Source organism: Drosophila ananassae, chromosome 3R, assembly GCF_017639315.1.
Source record: "Drosophila ananassae strain 14024-0371.13 chromosome 3R, ASM1763931v2, whole genome shotgun sequence".
NCBI classification, from domain to species: Eukaryota; Metazoa; Arthropoda; class Insecta; order Diptera; family Drosophilidae; genus Drosophila; species Drosophila ananassae.
In genome coordinates, this window is record NC_057930.1 from 14,689,032 (window position 1) to 14,709,597 (window position 20,566).

The 20,566-nt window shown below is 41.2% G+C and overlaps 2 protein-coding genes across 7 annotated transcripts in view; one reads left to right on the plus strand and one right to left on the minus strand.

The window, feature by feature from the left end:
- The window catches only part of LOC6496967, a 107,162-nt gene that overhangs the window by 40,301 nt on the left and 46,295 nt on the right, over positions 1-20,566 (plus strand). For all 4 annotated transcript variants that reach the window (XM_032455292.2, XM_032455293.2, XM_014905972.3 and 1 more), the window contains exons 4-6: positions 1,008-1,115; positions 1,480-1,571; positions 2,762-2,991. In XM_032455292.2, the coding sequence (XP_032311183.1) occupies positions 1,008-1,115; positions 1,480-1,571; positions 2,762-2,991 (430 nt within the window). The remainder of the gene's footprint in view (positions 1-1,007; positions 1,116-1,479; positions 1,572-2,761; positions 2,992-20,566) is intronic.
- Positions 3,216-20,566, minus strand: part of LOC6498548 — a 32,151-nt gene continuing 14,800 nt past the window's right edge. For all 3 annotated transcript variants that reach the window (XM_014906692.3, XM_032455295.2, XM_032455296.2), the window contains exons 8-13: positions 18,152-18,288; positions 13,701-13,845; positions 10,313-10,572; positions 7,356-7,490; positions 6,350-6,482; positions 3,216-3,847 (exon numbers count right to left, since the gene is read on the minus strand). In XM_014906692.3, the coding sequence (XP_014762178.1) occupies positions 3,305-3,847; positions 6,350-6,482; positions 7,356-7,490; positions 10,313-10,572; positions 13,701-13,845; positions 18,152-18,288 (1,353 nt within the window). In that variant the 3' untranslated portion in view covers positions 3,216-3,304. The remainder of the gene's footprint in view (positions 3,848-6,349; positions 6,483-7,355; positions 7,491-10,312; positions 10,573-13,700; positions 13,846-18,151; positions 18,289-20,566) is intronic.

Sequence of the window (20,566 nt, forward strand, 5' to 3'; positions counted from 1 at the left end):
AACTTGGCCAATATTCATCCGATTCTTGAGCGAAGTACCTCAATCGATTTGTAGATCGATTCTTCTTCAAACTGCGTCAAAATCTAGAAACAAAATATTTTTTAAATTTTTCGTCCCATTTTCGGGGCTATCCCATTCGAAATGTGGAACATGCATGGGGAGCACAATATGACCCCCTGCGAAGGCTATAACTTGGCCAATATTCATCCGATTCTTGAGCAAAGTACCTCAATCGATTTGTAGATCGATTCTCCTTCAAACTGCGTCAAAATCTAGAAACAAAATATTTTTTAAATTTTTCGTCCCATTTTCGGGGCTATCCCATTCGAAATGTGGAACATGCATGGGGAGCACAATATGACCCCTTATATATCTTGGCCAATTTCCAGTTAATTTTTGAGCAGAATATCTTAAACAATTTATGGATCGATTCTATTCATTCTGAAACATTTTGATTAAGTTGTTTTTAAATTTTCTGGAGCTTCTTCATTTTGGCTAGCGTTCTAATTTGTGTCTTGTTTTTGTTTGATATTTAGTCAACTTGATATACAAACTTTCTTGTTTCCTAATATTTAAAATTGTATCCTTGGTCTTTGATGTTGACCCACTCAATAAAATAATCCCTTATAAGGCTTCTTTGGGCTGACCTTGGCTGGCCAGCTTACATATTTTAAATATTGCCAGTGACCCAGGGCTTGACCTTTGTAGCTTTTAGTATCTCTCAGTACATATATCTCATGATGATGTCGAAGTGGGATTTCAAATAACTACGAATTTAGCTTAGGCACGTACTTAAAACAACAAATTCCACATCAAGTGGGTCCAATAAAACTTTTATGAGTCACAATATCTGGGCCAAAAATAAATGCGTGTCCTGCGCCAGCCGCTCTGACAACTTGTCGTCTCTGAATTTGACCATTTCTAGCCAAAAAGTTTGCAGTTCCCAAACCAGATCTCAGATATACAATTTAAAACGTGCTCACAGTGTCCTGTTTTTGTCCTTTCAGCTCCTATGGGTGTGCCTGTTTTTCCGGCTTCAGTGGCACCGACTGTGGACATGGTCCCCTCTGCGAGGATGTTCACACCAATGTCTGTCAAAATGGTGGCACTTGCAAGTAAGTATTGTAAGATGTTAGGAAGTGGCCAAAAATAGTAATGGTTTTAGAATGAAATATCTTAAATGTAATCAATAAATGTTAGAGAAAGTACCTTTAAGTTAAACCCATATACACCCATTTCACATCATTTTCAATCGATTTTATTTAAGTGGCTGTATTTCCTTATCGTTTATTTTTCTTTAATCATCAAGAAAAATTCAAGAAAAAATGTAATTGTCACCATCCTTGGTACTTACAATTAAAGTTAAGTGTCTGTTTCGAAAAGATATGTTTATTTTTGGCCAATCCTCCGTGTTATCGGCTTCAGCCGGATTTCCTTTTTCCGGCCGCCATTTTATTATTGTCGGATCATCATTTGCAGGCACATCGGCGACGCCGCCATAACTTGCCACTGCCCCAAAGGCTTCAAGGGGACCAGATGCGAAATACCCGAAATAAATGAGACGACACTGGGTAAGTGCAGTAATAAATGTTATTTTCAAGATATGTATGTATGTATATATGCTGTGAGTTGTATGCCGGGTAATAGGCGCCATGGCCAAAACAAAAAGATACACAAAAAACGAGGAACATAAAATGAAGGAGAAAAGGACGAGGGTGGACACAAAGGAGCGGCTGTTAAAGTGAAAATGTAATTACAGAAATAATTAGCCTTAAAAATGCACTCACTGCCAGCTGGGGTGCTGGCGTAGACACACTGCAGACAAATTGAAAGGAAGGGCATTGAGTGGGTGGGTGGCTTCCTCCTGTTTCTCCCCTGTTCTCCCACCCTTTTTCTTTTCCCAACTCCCATCCTGCCACTGAATGTCCTTTCGCGCCATTTAATCGGCAAGTGCGTGCAAAAACAATAAAAGTATATATACGAGGAGCAACTGCAGCGGAGAGAATTAAAAGGGAACAACCAACCGGCAACACAGTGGAAAACCTCAGGTTGTCACTGGCCGGGATCCGTGCCAATTTCCATCCTGCTGCTGCCGCTGCTCCTGCCGCACAGGACCCCCTTTTGGGTGGCTCTTGACAAGAACAACAACGTGCATGTCACCAGTCGGCAGGAATGTTTAAGCTTTTAGTTCCGCAGTTCATTGAATCGTAGAGTGCCTGCAATGGTAATGAGTGCGGAGGATGGAGTATGGCGGATGCAGGATGAAGAACCGGAATCCGAATGTTTTCTGCGTATTTCAAGTTGTTCCGGTTTTCCGTGAATGAGGAAATGTACTGAAAATAATCAACATATATAATTTAAAAGAAAGGTCGTCCTTATAATGAGGTATTTTTTTGGAGACACTTCTTATGTTATATGAAGGAATTTCAATATAAAAATGATGAAGAGCTTGGCATAATATTTCTAAAAATGAAAAATGCATATAGGTGTCAAAGATTAAGGTCAAACCTATAAAAAAACAAGGAAATTCCGGTTTTATCGACTTTATTCCGGGTCCGGTATTCATGAAACTGAAAAGGGAGGAACCTGAAAAATTCTTAGCATAGTTGAGTCTGTAATTTGATGTGCTTCAGGTGTTATGAATTTCCCCCCTAGACTTTATATTAAACTCTCGAAGTTATTGGCTTGGATGTCACACATATTTCATATTGATTGACCCATTTGGAGAGCAATTACTAAAGTTTTCATTACCTCTCGGCAGGCTGCACCAGGAATACCAGTTCCATTGACTGCCATCAGGCCTGTGACTTTGACAGCCACAGCGGCGAGGGATCGACCTTTGGCCAAAGTTATTCCGCCTTAAAGGGCAGGGGGATTTCGGGTCGAAGTGGCAAGACGCGCTACGAGGTCACCATGCGACTGGGGGCCAATCTAACGGGATATTATCGACATGCCGAGCGGGAGCAGGTGTCGGGCGTTATGGAAAGACAGGTGAGTTAATTGCATTTGTTTCCTGATATACATTGTTGGCACAGGTGGGTCTGGATTCAGAATTTTAACATTATTGGGCTCTCTGTTAAAAATTATAATTAATAATACAAAAGTAATTGGATCAAACTAATTATAAGGCTAGCCGACAGCCAAAATTATAATTAAATCTTTTAATAACTCCCGCCAATTACATTTTTCCAATTAAAATCGAATAATATGTTAGGTGCTTTAAAGGAACTGTTATAATTTAATACTGTAAAATATTTGAATATAAAATATGGAAAAATATTCTTGTGCGGAATATACTCGTATCTCAGCCCACATAGTTATGGGTCAAATTAAGGTCATCTGTTCCATGGGGAGCCTCCAGGGCAGCCGTCCAAGGTGGCGGTGGCTCCTGACCATTACTGGGAGTCGGGGGACTTCCGGCACTGCTCTCCATGATCGTGGGCATGTTGGGTGGATGGGCGTGGTTGGTCGATGTGGCCGGAGGATCCACCCGCTCCAGCAACTGGGTAAAGCTGCCGCCAATCAGTTCGCTGCCATCGCCCTTGTGCTTGCCGCTGTGGGCGGATCGCGAAAGGGGACGCCATCTGTTCAGCTTCTTGGAGGCGAGGCGTTGCAGGGGCGGAGTCCGAGTCCCCGTTTCCGGCCCAAATGCTCCAGCTGCCTTGCTTCCGGTTGTACGCTGTTCCAGCAACGTGCTCACCAGCTTGTCCAGTGCCTTGAGGTCCACATTTAGTTGGGAATTGGGAATGGAGTTCATGCGGCTTCCAGAAGCAGAACTAGTTTGTCCAGGATCCCCGTCGGTCTTGAGGCGATTGAGTCCAGCAATCCTGGCCAGGCGTTCAGTGAGCTGAAAAAAGGGAAAAGAATTAATGATCTAGTATACGTTTAATCTTAAATATTCCTCTAAAGATAGAATGCGCTATTTATGAACTTTTAACCGTTTCTCCCAGTGCACCATTAGTCATCAATTGTGGAAGTTATATTGCAGCTCCCTGGAAACTCGCTCTGGTTGTGATACTTCAGCTCAGCCCATTAAACTTTTCATTTCCCATATGCGAAATTACAATTAAGCAATAAAAACTAACGAAACTTGCCCCCTAGGCCGTGTGGCAGCCACAGAGCAAGTCTACAAGGAGCCAAGGCAGAAGAAGAATTGCAATATATGTTTGCGGAGCCGAAGGCGAAGGCTGACTGGCTGGCTGGCTGGCAGGTCTGTCAGGACGTTGCCAGGATCTCCACCGCCTCCGCGTATCGTCTCGGTGGGTGTGTGCGACTTTAATTGATGTTTCATTTCCGTTGCAAAGTGCTTCCGTTTTCCTGAACGGCGCATCCGCCGTTTGTTTTGTCCAAAGTTGGGAGCTCCACTGTCGACCTGGTAATTGAGTATCAATGCGGTTTTAAGTGAAAAATGCTGCCAACCTTTGCCCTCCCTCCATGGTCCTTCTGTACTCCTCTCCACCAATCCATTCCACCCACCATACTCAATGGCCAACCATTTCCGTTTTTAATCTTTTGCCTTGATTTGCTCGCTTTCTGTTCCGTTTCTCGCAATTCGTTTTCGTTTTCATTTCATGTTTCTGTGGGTTTTTTTTTTTCAATTGCCTCGTGCTCCATTCAAATGGGGTTAATTGAGTTTTAGTGGCCAGGACTCACTTTAAACTGATTACAAGCTGTCAGAAGGCGGCAGGACGGGAAAGGGAGGCAGGATGTTGGTTGTAGGGAGCGTGGTTTGTGGCAGTAGGCTTTGCAAGTTTGTTTTGCATCGCACTCGGCTATTTCGTAGCTACAGCTACTACTGTCTCTCTCGAAATATTTGGAGCATGTCAGTCTGGCAGGCACTCGAGCCTCAAACCGACCTCCAACCTCCACGCTCTTGCCAGGACCTCGTCCTGGAAACGAATTAATGTAAAAGTTGATTTGTGGCAATCGACGCTTGGATGGCTTTTGAATGTTTCTTGCCGGCGAGTTTTAATTGAAGCGCCCGGGCTGCCTTGGCTCGTCAGCTTCTTAAACAGGAAATTACGAAAGTTTTTTAGCAGAAGACGAAGTAGGCTAAAGGTCCTATGATTATGAATTCAGGCTTATGAAATACGGACGTAACATCATTAACGGACTACGAAAAGGTGCTCCTTGGCGCTAATTATCGCCTGTCCTGACCCATTCAGTTATGTTCCGAGAAAAAGCCAAATTGTTCCTGAACTGAACTGACACAGACTTGAGTGAAAGGATCAAATGCACAAAGCTGCAGCTTTGAAGGGCTTTGTGTCCCTTACAATGACAGATATGGTCCAATGGGTCTACTACATTCGGCCATCGCCATAAAAACCGACAGGAGTTTATATCTCATCTTGCTTTCTTCTCTCCTGGCTTAGAGTGCTGCGAGTCCAACAGGTTCGGCTTAACTATAAATCTTACATCATTTTCAACAACTACCCAGTTTCTAGGGACTGTTGTTGCCTTTCCTCTAAATTCTCCACTCTCCACCCTCCTCCTCTAGCTCTCCCCCCTTTCTGATGACCTTTTCTTGGCTGCATGCTGCCTCCTTGATTTATGATCTCCCCTACTTGGTTTATTGTCGCTGCGTTTGGGCGGCATTTTTTGCCGGTTTCCAGCCATGCACTTTTCTTCTGCGACCACAGTGCTTATCAACTAATGATTGAGGTCACTTGGCCGCCCAGTCTGCTCTCCGCTTTCGACTCCGTCCAAATAATTGCCCGTAATTAAGCTTAAATGCTGTTTGTCAGAGGACTCTGGCTCAGTCTCTTGGGGTTCTGTGAAACATGAAAAATGCAATTTCAAGATACTTCCGGTTCTCTGGTATCCTTAAAACCAGGCTACATTTTTGTTTTACAAAATGAACAATTAAGTTGGTAGGGATTCTGTTTAATAAAGCCATCACGAGAGGGTATTTTTTTCTCTTTGCATTAACGGGTGTGTTTAACGTTTTCATAATTTTTATAAATACATTGATTTATGACAGGAAAGCAGTGTATTCTATCAGCTGAAAAAATAAATTGGCTTGGACATATGGCCAAAAATATTGGTAATATAGACAATCCAACCAATTACGTTATTGAAATTTCTTCCAGAAAAATGTGTGAAAATGCTTCAGTTGTTTTTATTCAGAAAAGGTATTTATAAATTGGGTAAAATAATAACCAATAACAAATACCCAAGGCGATTATAAAGAATTCCTTTTAAAAGTTATACACCTAACAGTTTTTCCTTGAAAATATTTTCCATATGTAAATAGCTGATGACTTTTATTTGAATTTTCCAATCCCTTTTAATTTTGTTGCAAAATAAAACTATGGTATATATAGGGATTAAGGAGTAAAAAAAACCTTACCTCTCCGGCAGCATTGCTGGAGTAGCTCATCCGCTTGACCTTCTTGAAGGTGGCATCGTTCTCAGCCTGGGCCAGAGCTCGTTCCAGTGCGTTATCCATCTGGGCATCGCGTTCATTTAATCCCTGATAGCTCCTGAATAGACGAAAAATACAACAACCCCTTATGTACATATGTGTATGCATTTGGCAGTGTTAATTTCATGCAACAATACCGTGCTTACTTTTTACGAGGCGTTAGAGTGGAATGACATTGCCTTCTATTTACGAAAACATTTATGGTTTTTGCATGTTTTGTGTAAATAAATGGCGGTGGTATTTGTGCTAAATTAAAAAGCTTGCATCGGTGTGTTAATTTGTAGCCAGAATTTGCATTGTTTTTACGTCCATCACTCGTATTCTCTATTTTTCGCTGCTTTTGGATTCAAAATGTTTATTTTATGGTCATACACAGAAAATACTCGATTTCAATTTGCCTTTTGGGCGACCTAAATTGGTCCACGGATATGAAAACATATTGATACACTTGTGTTTTAATTTATTTACAAACAAATTTAAAAGTTGTCAAAAAATTTGGTTACATTTGTTATGGTTTTAACCCAGAATTTCAGCTTGTCATATATTTGATTTCCCCTAAAAACTCTTTAAATAATGGGGGTATGATTTCAATTATGCGATAAATATATATTTTTTTGAATGCGATGCGTATTTATTTATGGACTAGGCGGGACCTTTGCACTCCTACGACATAAATACCTTCATTATTTACCTTTTCAAATTGCGTTCAAGCATTTTTGCAGACAAACGCTGGGAACGCTAAATTGACTTGCCCCCAGGACGTGATACTGAGTGCGAGTTCAGGGCCAGATTGCCTTGTATACACGCTCGGGCTCAATTATTCAACAAAAAAACGAAATTGTAAAGGATATGGGAAATATGAGAATTGGTTCAGGGGCGGTCGGTCCCAAAAGAGTTTCCCCGCAGAGTCCTTCATGTGTTTTTTACTCACCCGCTGAACTTGTCCCTGCCTCCGGCTCCACCACTCGCACCGCCTCCTCCGCCAAATATACTGCCACGGGCGCGAGGATGCCGCATTGTTGAGCGATTCGTTTTTCGAACAGTGCGAAGATCTGTTTCCCAAAATCTGTGTCAGATAAGAGAAATATGAATGTTCCAGATATTCATGAGTTAAATACACAATAAGAATTGAAACATAAAACAATTTAAAGTCTAAAATTGTAAGCTTAGTTTAAATTTGGTATATAACAGTTTTCAGTATTAGAGTGTAAACTAGTATTAGGACTAAACTTTGTTTAGCTTTATGGGGCTATTTTTAAAAAGGGAAACGGGCACCTTAATATTAAAATTTCCCGCTCTGATGGAGCACCATTATTGTCCAATATTATTGAATCTCTCATAAATGGTTTTTTTTTGGTATTTTATACTTTTGATTTCAAATTTCCATTTACAACCCTATTAAAGTTACAGTGTAAAGAAGCTTCAAATTATATTTTCAATGATTGGCAACGCACGACTCTTTTTCTGTGAAACTTTGAGTTCAATTTTACGCAAGTTCCCATCAGGAAAGTTTTTCTATTATAGGAAATAACCTTTGGGCGATCGGAGGACTTGTCTGACTGCCTGCAGCAGCCGTTGTCCCCATTCACTCCACTGTCCTGAGTCCCATCCACTGACAGAAAACCCATAAAAATCATTTTGAATTGTCGGAGACAAGAAATTCGCAACCATAAACCGCTGTCAAAAGAAAACCGCAGCAATGAAAACAAAAACCAATTCGCAAGAGTCGGCGGGGGAAACTCTGGCTATAGCAACCAAATAAATATGAAATCATGCACTTTATGCGTAATGCAACAGCCTGCGGAAAGAGTCCGGGATTGGGCCGGGGAACTCCCATTTTTTCCTTTTTATTTACACAGCCCTGTTGTGTCGGAGTACTGAGTCTAAGTGCACCCCAACTAGCGGGAGAAGGGGATAAAGTATCACAGAATTGTTGGCCAGCTGGATAGCTTTGCTTGCAAATTTACTCGAATATCCGTTCTGTCTAGTGGCTGGCTAATATAAAAATCTGATCCGAGCACTCAAGGGTCAATATGTGAGCCAACTAGAAGTGTGTACTTGCACAATATACAGAAAAATAAGCCGGCTCCTGGTCAAAACAAGTGTATCCTTTGCAAGGGTATAGGGCAGAGAGTACACACAATTTCTAAAAGCTACACAAACAATCCAAACAAGCGCGCAGACGAGCGTGAGCGTGCTTAAATAAACGTTGGAATAGTCACAGGACATTCATACATATGTATGTGTACACACCAAAAACTATAATAATAAAAAAGGATGCCACAAACGGGCAGAAGCAGGAGCAGTAGTAGGAATAAAATTGTAGCACACTTTCGCGGGCAATGTTGACAACTGGGTTGGACGGAAGCCCACGCTTTAAGCGATTTAATACGCCACTTTGGGAAATTAAAGGCCGCCAGCCGGTCCAGGCACATGTCTGGCCTCGGCCTCTTCCAGGCACTCAGACACAGACTCAGACTTAGACTGGAGCTTATATCGCCATTTGTCACTCCAGACCCGCGATGGAGGGCATTCATTTTCATTTAGATTGCCTCGGCCAGTCGCCCAGCCAGTCAGCTACTCTCCAAAATAACAAAAACAACAATAAAAACAAGAAATCAGTCAGTTAATTACACGATATATCATATTCTGAGTGAAGCACTTGTGCCGACAGGCTGCACGCTGTCCGACATAATTTCAGTCGCTCAGCCCAAAAGGCATGACTGACAAATCGCCTGCCCAGAAAGACCCCGAAACAAGGAAATCCTTCTCCTAAATGACAGCATCGCCACATAACCCGAGCCTCGACTAAGCGCTGGCCTTTTATTGATTTAAATGTGCTGCCTGCCAAGTGTCAGGCAATATAAGTTAATTTCCCCAGCCATTTGCTCACACGTGTCGTTTGCTGGCCTGGGGTTTTTCGGCTCGTCTAACCTATCTTAGATTGGGAAAATAAACAAGCAAACAAACCAGATTTATTAACTTAGCCCTGATTAAGTCAAAGTCAATATTGATGTAATATATAAAGAACAATCTGCTTGCTAAGAGATCTGAATTTTAAATGGGTTTGTCAACAGAACAGAATGGTCAATGTATACGTAGCAATGCACTCGAAACTCTAGAGTCCTGTTGTGTCCTGTCTGCGTCTGGCTCTGCGTCTGTTGTCGTTATTAATTACACTTACTAATGGCCAACTCTGTTCAAGCGAACATAACGGAAATGATAAGCTTAAAAGCACTTGCTCCCTCGTCATTAAACACACTCCAGCGCTTTGCGCGCTGTGCAGATTTTTAATTTTCTGCTATTCACACACAGAAATTTGCCATTAGGGTGGTCCAAGAAATATACAATATACAATTTACTTTTAATATTAAATAAAAAACATTAAACACTTGATAAAAGAAATGGCTCAATGGCTTCTCAATTGACAACCCGGCGTATGATTGATATTTAATATTTTGTTGATTTGATTGGCAACACTAAGTGTGACTTATCGATAATTTCTTGGACTTTAATTAATTTAATCTTAATTATTTATAAAGACTATATAAAAGACTTATTTATTCATATAACTTATAAATTTTTAGTAAACTAAAATCATAATATTATTTGAATTCCAATAATTTAAAAATTCAAAGCCGACCACATGGCGTATTAGTAATATTTTCTTTAAAAAGTTTCTGGCCTTAGTGTAACTGCATTCTTTTGACTTGTACTTGTAATATTTAAATATTAAATGAATAAAATTCACTTTGCAATACATATTAGTTGATTCACCCTAATTGAACCCTAGAAGACACATCGCCTCCATGTCGCCATTGACAAGAAAAACACTATTTGCTTGAAAAATGGCCAACAATGTGTTGCCAAGAATTGACCAATACTCACCGCTTCAAGTCCGGACTGGCCGTATACGGCGCCGAGACCTCTTTAATCTTGAGAACGATTATGGCCGTGATGAATATGCAAATCACATTCACGATGGTCAGGCAGGCGGAAACAATGCCATTGATCAGGAACTCCGTGGGCAAGTAGTTCGTATAGATGAAGGGATACGCACTGGTCGAGTTCATCGCCTCGTTCTTCAAGTGGGGAATCCGCTTCTCCGGATAGATGAGCCAAATGCAGGCCAGTGACCAGAAGAGACCCTGCGGAAGAGCACAAGCGGAAGAAGGTGGGGACTGAGTGGCGGGTTGGAGCGTGACTTTGAAGTTGTCATGGTCAACTCTTGTGGTCCAGTTCAGTTCAATTTTAGTCTGGTCTGGTCTGGTCTGATTCTGATTCTGATTCTGCTTTCGAGGTCATAAGGTCGCCGCGTGCTTGGTTCCGGTTAGATGCCGCTGCCGTTGGCATACCAAGTAGTGGCTGTCCGGCCTTGAATTGTTACTTTCCAGAGCCGGAGTGTGTGTGAGGGCGTGTTCACATACATCGAGCACACATACATCTGCACAGATGAGAGATGAAACTTCATTGTCGCATTTTCTCTACGGTCTCCTTTCTGCCTTTCGCTCATTCTTTTTTTCGATTTCGCTTTTGTGACGCTCCCCTCTGCTATTATAAATTATAATGACTCAGCACATTGCTTAGCAGGAGCGGAAGTGCGTGCGAATCTGATATGTATGAGGGAATACCCGGGGTCACAAAAATAGGTTGGATTTGGTGAAAAATATAATTCTGATAAATGAACAGGACTTTAAAGTATAACTTTTATTTTTTATTTCCCAAAACTTTATGGAAGCCTTTGAAAAATGTGATAAATCATTTAAATCTATCATAATAACATAAATTAAATAAAGAAATGTACTCTGTTACTATCAGACCATTATTTATTCTGCCCCTATTTTTATGACCACCACTGTCCAATATTTCTGCAAATCTTTTCGTGTGTGCTTGTTTTTCCATTTGTGTGCGAGCTCATGACTTTTCTTTTCCTCGACTTACTTTCTATTTTCGCTATTATTCGAATTTACGACCATTTCTGGCTAAATTATTGCGTGCTCGGGTTCGAAAGCGAGAAAGGCGGCGAAGCTGGAGAACGTTTTTGGCATTGGCCGGAGTTCATTTCGGCCAGGCCACATAAATAAGGTCGTTCGCTATTTAATAAGCTGAAATTAAGAGTTGCAATTATTGCGCCATCGTCCTGAATCTTCTTATTCCCTATACCCTATTTCATTTCATTTTTTTTGTAGTTTAATCTCTATGTGTAGGGGACACCTCGGGAGAAATGTAAGTAGCTAACAACTACTTGAAATTACTCATACGCTCTGTTGGCCATGCTATTGCCTTAGGGTCCTGGCAGCAGGACAATTAATTGTAACACGCTTTTTGCAGCTTGCAATTGCAAAAAAAAAAAAACAAAGATGGAAGAAAACATGGACAAAGGCAACAAGCTTCAGTGCGTGCCACTGATTTATGCAGCTCATATGTACATACACAAGTCCTGGATAAAGGACCAGAGGAGCCAGGATAAAGGCAGTCGGAGCGACACTTGCACACATGCTCGACCGCAACAGCCGCCATGATTAAGCGATTTCGGCGCCATTGTTTTAGCCGGTTAAAGTTCGGTAGCTGGTAGTCGTATGCCCCCATTAGCCGTCAGTGTCCATAATTCGCCTTTTGCATCATTTTGTCATGCTTGCGGCATACTCATACCCCGACCCCTATGAAAAAACCCCCCTCGGCGGCACGCCTTTGTCCTCCCTGTCAGCATTGATAAATGTCAGCCTGTGCTGACTGGGCCGCCGTTTGTTTGCCGGTTTGTTTGTTTGTGTGGCACTTGCCACGCCGTTTCCTCTGTGCAAGTTTTTGTATGCAACGTTTCCCTTCGGAGCCTTTCGTATTCTTCTACTTTCTGGCTGCCCCACTGCCTCACTGCCTGCCTGGGCTGGCTTTATAATTTTACGCAACATCCTGACTGCAGTTTTCGGGGAACAGAAGAACGTAACAGGCTGTGCCGGCTGCTCCTCCGTTTCGGATTCGCAATTTGCACTTGAAAATTGGGTCGAAATTTATGCACTCGTTGCGGTTGCGCCACACTAAGTGTGGGGAAAGCAGCTGAGAATCGGATGCCCCCGGTGGCATCTCTTCTTCATACTCCTGCGGCGAGCCGTTTGGAGCAGATTTATGGCCAAAAGTTTTTGGGCAATGCACTTCAGATTAATCAGCAAATTGTATTTTCGGCCTAATTTATGGCCAAATTCACTTGAAGCGCACCCGGCTGGCCTACAAGACCGTAAAAATCCTAACTGACCCAACTTTTCATTTGGACTGGCCTTCTCCAATTGCTTTCAGGTTCTTATAACATCAACTTCGGGCTTAGAGCCACTCGAAACTATGTATTTGTATGCCGCAGTTCAAATATATAGCAATTTTTGTGGGAAAATAAAGTCCGCCCTCATCGATATAAACTAGAAGACTCGAATGAAATCAAAACTAGAGAGCACAAACTCCAATATAAATGAGAATTGCGTAATTTTCCATTCGGTTGACCAGAGTGGATTTTTTGATTGGAATCTTCGGTTTCTGTGTTATTTAAATTTGAAGGAATGGGGGCGTCCTTTTGCTTTTGAGTCCTTCTGCCATAAATATTGCCGGCAAAGTCATTTCCGGCACCTGCTCACTCATGATGAAATATCAACTGCGCATTTGTTGCCAGTCGTTGGAAGGTCGTCGAGGCTTTTGTTAATAGCTTGCTAATGGGAAGAAAATTGCCACGAGGAAGCCGCTTTCAAGGACATGGTATGAAGCGCTTTATAAGTAGGCCCCTATGTATTAGTTGCCATATTTGTGCATATTGATGTTCTGCCACTTGATGTGTGTCGTTGGATTCCGTTGTTTGCGTCACGTATCGGCTTACCAATTAAGCCAACTTCAGACAGAGATTTCATTAAGAACCCGATAATGTAAACATGGTCCTGATAATGTAAACACGCAACACTGAGAACTTTTATCCTTTTTTAAATGGGTAGAATCTTTCTCTTTGAATCATATTTTCTTCTTTTATTTTTCCCACAATGTATTACAGCTGAAACTTAATTTATTCAATTACGAAATATGATAATAAAATCCTCTTACCCAAAATTCGACATCTGATACCAGTTTTTAAAAAAATTGATTTATAATTCGCTACACAGTAATTCATTTTTATGGAAAAATTATGATAGAAATTTGTTGTCTAATTTTTTTAGAAAGGATATCCATTATTTCTAAAAGTCACAATTCTCTGTCCATTTGGTTTTATAGATTTTTGGGGAAATTAAATTTTTTTTATACTCACACAATTGACAACGGGTGGCAGGAGGGAGGCGGATATAGCCACGCCGATCAGGGGGCCCGCGGAGCCCTGGAGCAAGGCCACGGCCACTCCAGTGCCAGATGTTAACGCCCACAAAACGCCCATCCAGAGGGCGCGCACATTGCCCCTGCGAATCGAAGGGGAAATTATTGAAAAATCAACTGTGAAGTGGCCAGGAGTGGGGATTTTTGGATGGGTGGGGAAAAAGTGTAAAAATTAATTAAAAACACAACAGCAGGCAAGTGACAAATGTTGACCCGCCCGCTAAACGGGCCACATCCGACTGAAGGTGGGTAGGAGGGGCGCGACCGATGGCCACTGCAAATTAAGTCACTTGAAGATGAATGTTTTGGGGAGAAAGGACGCCTGTCGCTGACACTGCTTATCTGCCGTTTGGCGTGTCGGGGTCAGCAGGTGGGCCGAACACTTCGTTCGTCGGTGTCGCCAGGTGATGCTGATTTCTTTTTTTTTTTTTTGAGTTTTTTCATTCAAAACCCTTGGCATCCTGCAGGCCGCGGAGATTTTTTGACACTCGCGCAAGTTTGTCAAGTGTCAGCGGCTTTGTTATCGCTTCCGCCAACCAACCTGGTCGCCCAGGGCTTGTCGAGTCAGAAGTCAGAGTCATTTAATGGTGAGAAATGTTGGCAAACTTTTCATTGCGCTTTGGCTTTTATACCCTTCTTAAGGGTATTATGATTTAGGCCCGCTCGCTCAGTCGGAGGAGAAAAGGTAAAGCCCGTGATTAGTCGTAATTCCGCCGCAGTCAGGCATCCCAGGGTGGTGCTCTAATGAAGATGAAATTTAAAGTGGCAGTCTTAAACTGTTTAATACTAACAAAAGAGAACTTGAGTTTAGTGTTTTAACGTTTAAGTGCCTTTGGTCTGAAGTACTACTGCTGTATAACTTATTACTCATACGCAGTGGTGGCTTGGTGGTGTATTTTTCTATTTAGTATTTTAGTACGTTTTTAACGTAAGCCAATACGTTAGACAAACGTTAAGCTTTTTAGGATTATTAAAGAAAAAGAGATATGTGCACTCTTAAGTTTCCGGCGTCAAATAATGCTAAATTTAAAATATAAAATATGTATCATAATACGAAGAAAATTGAAACCCTTTTTCTATGGTCCACCCTAGTAAATATTCGTCCCTTATCTTCACAGCAGATTTGCTTTATGTCGCTTTCTTTTAATCCCAGGAATCAAGGATTCAAGGGCACAAGAGTATTTTGGGATTTGGCTAGTCCGAGTTGCCTAACTCTCTCGTTTTTTGATTCATGCACCTCATTTGTGTCCTTGCCTTGCTGCCTATATATGAAAATTTGGCATTTTTTGTTTTTTTTTTTACCTGGGACCAACTTTTCTCTGATTAATGGCGCTTTTACTTTGCTTTGGTGGGGTTTTTGTGTGTCGCCGAAAAGTGTGAGTTTTATTTATGGATCCGCCGCAGTTTGAGTTATACAAGTATTTAACTTTTATGCATAAAACAACTTTATTATATGCCGGCAATTTACGCTCAATTATAGCCCCAAACAGCATTAGTCAAGTCCTATAAATTTGTTGCAGCAAATTGTTTACGGCTCCTGCCTCGTGTAGATTGAAAACAATGCTAATGAGCCTCCAGCAGAATCGAGATTGTTTTTTTTTCTTGATGTGGGTCGGAGGTCCCTGGATATTCGTAGATTTCAATGTCTGATAGAAGAATTCATTAGAAATAAAGAAGAAACCTTCGTCGCGGACACTGACTCCCAGCATTGATGCATAATTTTCCAGGGATAATGGAAAACGACCAGAACAGACGCTCGGCTTTTAATTGCGATTCCCTTAACTATGCGGACCTGACCAGGGAGATTTGTTTTACCAAGCTTTTTAAAATGCAATAATCAGCACACTGCTATGGCAGCCATCCTCCTGGCTGTAAAGTGTACTGGAAAATAAACCAGCTAAAAACCCAGTAGATACTTCATTCCTGGCTGCTGCTAACCAGACGATCTCCTCTCTCTACTCCTCGTCCAATGGAAGGTGGGTTCCACATACTATATCCCCCCGGCGACATTTGCACTGATTATTTCTGCCAGTTCGCATGTGGCATTTGCCGACAGTTGCACCATTATGGGCGTGTCACCACGCCCATGCAGTAAAGTAGCATAAATTTAATTTGTTTCGGTGTTGCTATTTATGCGGCCACTGGCAAAATGTTAGGGGCTGGGCTGGCAGCTAACTTTCTAATTAAAATAGAATAACTCAAAGGCTTCTCATGTTTCAATTTGTTGTAATTGGGGGTGTCCTTTTAATATAAAATTTAAATATGAAAGGGCAAACAAATATTTACATTAATACTTTTGTTTAAATGACAAAAGTATATTTGTATTTTCAATTCAAATCCGTAAGCTGTTTAAATGCTTTGTTTTGTTTGTCCTGAACATGTTAAGAGATTCATTATGGAATTTAAAATAATATTGTGAAGAAATTAAAAGCCTAATTTCTTTGCCTTAATCTATTTATAACATTTGCTTGGCATTTTTGTATTATTCATGAGTTCAAAAGAAGTGAAAGGCCCTCATTGCTTGAATATAAATAAGCATTTTCTTAAGAAAAAAAATTCGAGAACCTATAAGGGTTAGAATCTATTTAAGGAACAAATGATATTTCTATCTCTTTGAGATAGAAGAAAAACCCATCTTATTATTCAAGAATCAATAAGCAAAATCAGCTAAAAGATCCTAATTAACCAAATTTACGTTAATCGATACTAATCATGCTGGGCCAGTATTGGCCTTCTTTGGTGGCCTGGCAGCGCAGGGGAGACTACCTTTCGTGGATGAGATGGCATTTTGGCCTTTGTCCAGACCAGTTGCCAATGAAGCAGATGATAAGCCTATATTTTCACGCGCCACGTGACACAATTATAGAGTCCAGTGAGCTATAACAAGAGGTCGGATAAGTGGGAGCATTCGAAACTCACGTTGATTGCATGCGAGGTGATAGGCACACGCAGTCTGAGGGAATTCATTATGTGGACACACGAGTATTATTATGATGGAGATGTAGATGTGAAGATTGTGATGGAGATGTACTACTGGCGTAGCCTAAGGCAACAATAAAGCACAAGTCCCGTCTACAGGCTAAAGCCACTTAATTATACAGATTCGTAACACTCTCTCAGATGCGATATATGTATATATATTTAGATGTCAGGCTCTAGTCGGTATTGTCTATTGTCTGTATTATTATTTTAACAATTTATTTTGTGCAATTAACACAATTGCCGACACACATTCATTTCACGCAACTTCCGGCAAATTCTGTGGCTGAGCTTAATTTATTGTTGCCGCCGAGGGGGCGTGTTTCGACGCATTTCTAAGCCTATTGTGGGCCGGGAGCAGTCCTGGAAGAGATTTACACAGACGGCGCGTGGCGACTTAAAGATTCCTCCGTTCGTTCGTTCGTTCTTTCGTTTGGCAAAAAACGATGCCATAATAAATGTGTGCTCATATATATAGGACTCAAGTGACTGGGCTGGGCTGGGCTGGGCTGGGTGGGATTGTCCCAGAAAGAGCCTTGAAGGAGGCCTTCTAATGAGCACACGCCTCACATTACCGACGGTCGTGAGATTATTTGAATTATTTGCAAGTAATTTGTTACATTCGCACTCATAGATTTACCAACTGAATTAAAGTAGTATCCCCCAGCAGCAAGGGCTAAACAGAGGGCTTCACGAGACACTAGATAATTAACATGCTTAATGGATTTTGGATTTTCGGCAAACTCCTAAGTCACTTTCCAAAGTCTAGGGATTTTCTATGGAGAGTGCCCCTCTTCTATTGTTTTTTTTGCCAAATAAATGATGTGGGGTAATGTGTCTTAATTAATATTTAAAAATGGATATTGTCGGGGCTCTTTTTATTCCTCAAAACTTTTGAAACTTTTCTTCTACCCAAAAAGTTTTTTGTAGAAAAGGTTTAAACCAATGATTTGACTCTTATTATATTTAATTTCGCTTTTAATCGTAGGTGCCGATAAATAAAAACAATGAGTTTACTTAACAAATTACATCAGCTATCAATTTTCGATCAAACTTTGGATGATTCTATTAACCTTATTATGTTCAGGACTGTCGTTGATGGACAGCTGCCTTTCATTCTCGTATTTTGCGGTATTCGATCTGCATGAAATGCAAATCATAAATATCTTTTAATTAAATTCTGCATCAATTTGAAATATCAATCGAATTGGACACCGCAACTACTGCAATGCAATGTCATTCAAATTTGATTAGGGCCAATTCGACGATGGCCCAATGACGGAATTAATTTATTGTTCCTGTGTGGCTTGGACGTGCGGCGTTTTCCCAATCTGCCGCAATTGTTCGGTTGATTGACTTTGATTTGGGACTTGTTTAGGATTGTTAAGGTATTTGCCCATCCGTTCTTACCTGCCACGCATTTCCTCCGTCGGCCAATCGGAGTTCTGGCCCCATGGCATCTCGGTGGTGCCCAGGATCAGGCCGAAGATGAATCCAAATAGCAGGGATATAAACATGCCAAGGGCCAGGCAAAGGAAGCCAACTTTCTGGAATGAGCAGAAGAGTGAGAAAATTAAGAGGAGGGCCATCGAGTGAAATGCCGAAAGGAACTCGACACTTTAAGCGATAATGTTGCATACTTTGAAGCGCCCCAAAGATGCAAGTAGCATAGTGGCATAGTGGAATAGTGGCAAAGTAGTGGTAGTGGTAGATTCGTGACATGTTAACCCAAATTTGCAGCCACGCAACTGCAAAACTGTTGTTGGCAGCTGCACACACAAAAGAAAAATGCTCTAATGTCAGCCACATGATGTCGTCTTGGTATTCCAAGTCAGAAAGATGGGTGGGTTTTTCGGGTAGGAGTTCCTTCACCCTCTTTCATACTTCTACCACTAGTGTAGCACTAGTAGTTTTCCTCATTTCCCCTCGTTCACCAGTCAAACACAACTGGCAACGCATATAAAGTAACTTGTCTTGAGGCTTAAAGCAGCCAACTAACAAGCTGGCAAAACGTTGAAAATATTCTTGGTGGAGGGAAAGTTTCAAGTAAATGCAGTTTAAAGAGTTTACACAACAATTTAACCAACTGGCATTTAAGTTGCGGGTGTAAAAACTTTTTGCTAATTTCTTGTTTATTGTTTGCTCATCTATTTTCAGGTATGAAGTTTTCAAACACACACATCAGACCACCTAACGAATCGGGCCGCGGGGCGTATGCGTAATGCGCATTTTGCACACAAATTATTAAACATTCGTTACTGAATCATCTTTTTTAAATGGCGTGCAAATATTTACAGAAATGGAAATTCAATAACATTCAACTATTCACTCGCTTCCTGCCGCCCATATCGGTTGTTCCGGGTAACAATTTTTTCACTACCAATTATTTTTAATAGCAGGCCATCAATTTTGACTGCCCCATTCAACGCAGTGTTATTTCTCTCATCGTTTGTAATTGGCATTTTTGTGTGAAAATGTTTTAACGCGGATGCCTATGAATTTTGCCCACAAGCATTTTCATTGGTTATATAAAATGGCTTTTTAAATTATTTTCACCCCATCCTGAACTGAGTCTGTGTGTGTGAGTTTCAAGCCGAATTCCACTTTGTTTCAAATATTTCTTAATTTAATCACAAACCATCGAGAAACAATCAAAATGCTTAAACTTCAAAATATTCAATGGTTTTGACATTTAACAAAATAGTTAAGATTCAAGATGAACGTCCTGAAGCCTGATGTGAGTTTGAAGTGAAAAAACCCTAACATTTTAGAGACCACAACCTGAGCTTGCTATTTCAAATTCCTTCCTTTTTGGTCCACAACCGATTCACCCTTTGGCTTTATCCGAGATTATGATGACGCAGTCGGAGTCGGGGCTACAGTGCCTCACAAAAGGAAGGCCACAAAAAAGATGCACATACATACATAGTATAGTGGCATGTGTGTATGTCGTATTCATTTCAATTAAAATTTAATTGAAGTACACGACGCAGATGTCAACAGCCGGCAAGACACCTGGAAACACGTGTGTGTGGCTCTCTATATGTGTGTGCTTAGTAGACCAGGTGTGAGCCAGGTATGAGCCATTGGTGTGCGGTGTGAAAATTGTGTCACCAGACACCGGGCCGACAACAAGTTGCCTCTGGGGTGGTGGCCACAAAACTCACTAGCTCAGCAGTCTCTTCATTAGAAATGACAGGACACGATTATATATACCATGTACCTTATTTTATATATTTTTATTTCATTCTACATGTTTATATTTCTATTTTGTTTATTATATTTTGTTGTGGTTTATTTTATGTTTCCTACACTATATTCTATGTTTTATGCCACACAGCCTCTATTTAACGCTTCGCCGACACATTAAGTCGTGGGTTTTGGATTTCCTGAAGCGCAAACCACCGCCTTTGATTCAGGGAAACTACAGAGACCGACATTCTTATCTCAGACGATGAGCAATAAGGCGGCTTTGGCTTCCCCTCCGAGTTGCTAGTGACAATTATGACACTTTGGAGAGCAGCAGCTGCCTCTCCAGTCTGGTTGCAGTTAAAGTTCTGTTTTATTGGCTGAGCTCTGAATGGCGGACCTAAGTGCTGTCTCCTTTAATTCTAAGTAGCTTATTCGGGGTTTTCTCACTCACCTGGCTGAGGAAACCGCCACTCTGCGGTCCTTCCTCACAATGAAATACTCATAATTTCGGGGCCGCTTGGCTGAGTTGTACAAAGTGCAGTTCTCAGACTTAAAAAGAACTATAAAAACTTTAAAGAATCCTGTTGGCAAGTTTGTGAAAGGCTTCAGGAACAGAAATAAAAACCAAATTAT